Source organism: Gadus chalcogrammus, chromosome 7 (genome assembly GCF_026213295.1).
Source record: "Gadus chalcogrammus isolate NIFS_2021 chromosome 7, NIFS_Gcha_1.0, whole genome shotgun sequence".
In the NCBI taxonomy this organism is placed as follows: domain Eukaryota; kingdom Metazoa; phylum Chordata; class Actinopteri; order Gadiformes; family Gadidae; genus Gadus; species Gadus chalcogrammus.
This window is the reverse complement of record NC_079418.1, coordinates 19,726,633-19,731,632: the sequence shown is the minus strand read 5'-3', so window position 1 is coordinate 19,731,632 and position 5,000 is coordinate 19,726,633. Positions and strand designations below refer to the sequence as shown.

The 5,000-nt window shown below is 44.5% G+C and overlaps 1 protein-coding gene across 2 annotated transcripts in view; it reads right to left on the bottom strand.

Annotated features, from left to right (window-relative positions):
- The window catches only part of LOC130385828 (vacuole membrane protein 1-like), a 61,643-nt gene that overhangs the window by 6,691 nt on the left and 49,952 nt on the right, over positions 1 to 5,000 (bottom strand). The window contains exon 12 of one of the 2 annotated variants that reach the window (XM_056594545.1): positions 1 to 1,354. This exon is cut by the window's left edge and continues 1,827 nt beyond it. The exons of the other annotated variant lie outside the window; for it this stretch is intronic. Within the exon in view, the coding sequence (XP_056450520.1) occupies positions 1,351 to 1,354 (4 nt within the window). The 3' untranslated portion in view covers positions 1 to 1,350. The remainder of the gene's footprint in view (positions 1,355 to 5,000) is intronic. 2 annotated transcript variants of the gene reach the window in all.

Below are 5,000 nucleotides of genomic sequence, written 5' to 3'. Positions count from 1 at the left end.
TGTTATTGTAAAACAACAACATATAAATATGGTTTATAAGTTGTGGTCGAATTTGTATTATTTAAAAAATAAATATAATACATACAAAAACCGCGACTTGCATTGTGTGTTTTGTACAATTTTCAAGATCCTGTCAAAAGTAAAATATCTCCTAAGATTCTCCTAAATAAAACATAATGCTATTCAACTCCAGCATACTTCAAAATATATTATTTATGCCGATTTTGAATTAAGTATACATAATAGCAGCCCTTATATTGTTTTACTACAATTAGATTCCAGGTCTAAACACTGTGAGGATGAACAGAGAGTAGAAAAAAGGAAAACAACAAAGAAAATACAATTGTGGTGGACTTTTGGTCGTTAAATTCCTGCCTGCGTGGATCCTATCAAACTTTATAACTCCCACAGTTTAATTCATGAGACCACTTTCAGAGGTTGGGGAAAATGCATTAAAGTACTTCCTAACCCTTTTCGGGATAAACGGTACATTCCATGTGATGATTCTTATCACAGATTGCTAATTATTATTTTTAACAGTATTTGTAGCTGTAATTAAAAATATTAATTGATAGGAATCCCCCAAAAAAATCCTGTTAAAAATGCAGCCAAATGTCTACATAGGTGTATAATGTAAATCGACAGATTCTGTCGCATTGACAGAATCTTTGCATAGAGGAAATATCTATTTTTCATGACCGTCTTTTGAGGTGAAGGAAATCTACTTCCACATAAATCTAGGCATGGAAATCAACCGTTATTCCCCTCATGAGTACTAATACATCATGAAATGAACCCCACTTATCTCTGCTAAAATTACATAAAGGCAACGATTCACTTTTATTTTTGAATTGATTACTTTCTTTGCACAGACAGACAGACACACACACACACACACACACACACACACACACACACACACACACACACACACACACACACACACACACACACACACACACACACACACACACACACACACACACCAAACAACAAGTGTAGGTGCATTGTCATAAGACCAACTTAAAACCATTCAACCTTTTCACCACACTCAATACCAATACAAACCCCTCAAATCAGACACCATCACTGAGTGCTCCAATACGCATGTAAAAATCAATAAGAGATGTATCCATCAACCATGAGTAATCTCTTGTGTGACACTGACTACATGCTGTGCTTCATACATGTATTATTCAATAGGATGAACCCAAGTCACACAATGCGACACGTAAAAATCCCGGGCAGTCCCTGTCACAAGAGAGACAGAAACTTGGCCTTGGCTTTGTCCAACTGGAGGGAGGTGGGCGATGATATTTATGGGCGATGATATTTATCGCCCATTCTCTTTCACCTGCAGTGAAGACACTCATTATAACCCTTCTAAACGGCCTAAATGTCAGCTTGTTTCACCACACAAAAGAGGCTGTTGATGAGTAAGAATAAATACAGCAAAACAATTCTGAAGTAGGTCGAACTCTGAGGAAACGCAGTGGGAAAAATCTGCATTTCAACACAGTACTTCTTGGAAGACAGAAGCCACCTACTCATTTACAATTATGATCATTTGTGATAGGTTTCTGAATTTCTGTTTCTCCATTATTTCGTTGAAACGAGCAATCATTTCCCTTTTCACACTGCTCTCCCTCAGTCTGTTTCCCATACTTCATTGGGCGTGGTTGTTCTTGGTGCATGTGGGGGTCATCTGAGTGGTGAGGGTGTTCAACTCTGACCAATGAGACTAACCAACCCTGACGTCTGCACTCTACCTGCAGGCACCCCCTGCGCAAGACGCCCTGACTCCTAACTGCCCCTAAGTGACTGTGTGATCCACAACCACACTGGGCGGCCGCAGTGGGCCGAAGGGTCTTGTTAATGACTAAGATTAACTGGTGTATGTAGTCCCGGTCGGGTGGTTCCGCTTGTAGTGGTTGTGTGTAGTTATGTTGGGGTATTCTGGTCGTTGTGGGCGCAGTACCCTTGCTGCTTTTGTTCAGCCGGTTGGATTGGGCCGACTTGTTAGATTTCAGGTGTCAATTTAGCAATATTCTGGGTGAATGTGTTTGCTGGGTCAGACAGCAACAGGCGACACGTGCGTGCGCACACACACAAACACACACATACACCCACCCACCCACCCACCCGCCCGCCCCGGGGATCTAACGGCAGGGTCATGATACAAAACAACAGCGATCACAACAGGCTCACATGACTTATTACACCATCCTGTACTACAGGCTTAGGCAATCTCTCCAGCTCTTACCCAATGGTCCACGAGGGCCACTGTCCACACACACACACACACACACACACACACACACACACACACACACAAACACACACACACACAGGGGATGGGCAGTTATCAGACCGTTAAACAGTAAAAAAAAAAAGTGCCATACTAACCATTTCTCTTCCAAGACTCTCCCCTACTCTCGATGGTTACTGTACAACAAAGCTCTACGGCATTTGATTCAAATCATACGATTACATACGATTGTTCTTTATTAATGCTAGACAGGAAATTAGAGGGATTATTTTCGAATGATTTCATTTAGGTAGAATAATACAGAGAACAAGGGAGTTAGCTATGAACAGATACCGTCAGGAATTTGGTGTTGAGCTAAACTTCTCATTCATAGGAAAAGCACTGACGTGTGTTAGTGTGCGTGTCAGTGTGTGCGTGTGCATGTGTGTGAGTTTGTGCGTGTGTGTGGTCATCGAGCCCTTTCCCCATGACCTCATCACTAAAGCATGGAGCCCACTCCTGGATGGAGATCCCCCTGCCCAGAGTGTTTATCATATCACTGCGGCACACACACACACACACACACACACACACACACACACACACACACACACACACACACACACACACACACACACACACACACACACACACACACACACACACACACGTACCCCTTCAAACACACACACACACACACACACACACACACACACACACACACACACACACACACAAACACAAACACACACACGCACACACACACAAACACAAGCACACACACACACACACACACACAAACATACACACAAGCACACACACACACACATACATACAAACCCCCTTCCAACGCACACACACACACACACACACACACACATAAGCACACACACGCACACAAACATACACACAAGCACACACACACACAAACATACACACAAGCACACACACACATACATACAAACCCCCTTCCAACGCACATACACACACACACACACACACACACAGACACACACACATTATAAAAGTCTGTTATTCCATTCACTTCCCTGCGTGGCTAACAAACCATGACAACCCCCCTCTCCACCCTCTTCATCAAACGGTGTGTGACAGTGGCACTCAACATACGGATGATGGAGATGCTGAATATGTGTGTGTTTGTATGTTTGTGTGTTTCTATGAGATACATGTTGGAGTTGTGTGTGTGTGTGTGTGTGTGTGTGTGTGTGTGTGTGTGTGTGTGTGTGTGTGTGTGTGTGTGTGTGTGTGTGTGTGTGTGTGTGTGTGTGTGTGTGTGTGTGTGTGAGAGAGAGAGAGCACTGGGGTAAAGGAATGTAAAGGGATAAATAGATGCTCCTCTAAAATACAGATGATATATATGATTTGTTATTAGAACAGATATTATAGTTATCAGTTAGATTCAACATCATTCCGGCTCACCAGCACAGCGGAGGATGGGTGTCTCTGACTCTGGGCCTGAACGACATTACTGTATTACTGCTCCTTACACATGTATTGGACCCCAGGCACTTTAGGGTCTGCTATGAAAACATTGTATTGGTCCAGCTAGCCCACCAGGACAATGCACATTGGTGCAAGGGTTTGTATCTGTGCGCGTGTGTGTGTGCATGGACATGAGCGTGTTGGTGCAGACAACCACGATACCTTGAGTACGACCTGATGGACCTGGTGTCGGTGAAACACTGGGGAAATAACTACGTGATGTCCGCCCTGAGACAACACAATTATTTAAGGTTAAGGAGGAGTATATTCTATTTATAAAAGCCTAACCACAGTAGTAGCCTGACCACATTGGGGTCAGTTGCATGTTAAGTGTGCAACTCTTTTGCAAAAGCCTATAGCGACTGCGGTTTGGTGCGTCCCCAGTGCAGACGAGTGAAAGTTGTACACTTTCCGTTATTGCGTGACAGCGTGAGCGTAGTGGAGTCACCAGACTCAGGTGTGTCTCCGCGGTTCCAGCTGAACACAAACATACGGTACATAAATTAGGGTTAAGCCTAACACTTACCCTAACCCTTACCCTAACACAGCGCAAGATGATAACGTCTGAATACCAAACAAACACAGCGTCGTTCTAGAACACGACGACGGACAGCCGACTGGTCATCAGGATTCATGGGAGCCTGAGCCCCGGGGCCAGTGGGTCACTACCCACAGAGGACCGGGAATGTTATGGGATGGATTCATCAGAAAGAGATTGCCCGGTTATTACTTTCCATCTAGCTCTGAGCTTGGGCCGTCGTGGGGGAGAAGGGGACTGTCACGAGTGCTTTGCACTGACTATGATGAAGACGGTGATGGTGATGATGGTGATTACGATGACGATGATGATGAAGGTTATGATGAGGAGGAGGAGGAGGAGGAGGAGGAGGAGGAGGATGATGATGATGATGATGATGATGTGACGCTGGACCATGCATCGCAAAACAACATGTGGCTTCTGACTCATGACGACAAACTCTCTACAGACCCCCCACCCACGCTCCCACACCTACGCACACACACACACACACACAGGCAGACAAAGTGTATGTATGAATGCACTCACCAACTCTCACACACACACACACACACACACACACACACACACACACACACACACACACACACACACACACACACACTAAATGTATGCATCTGTGTGCTTTCATACAGGGTGCTTTCAAACAGGGTGCTTTCAAACAGGGTGCTTTCACACGCACAAACGACACAATTCCTCCCCCCAACCACG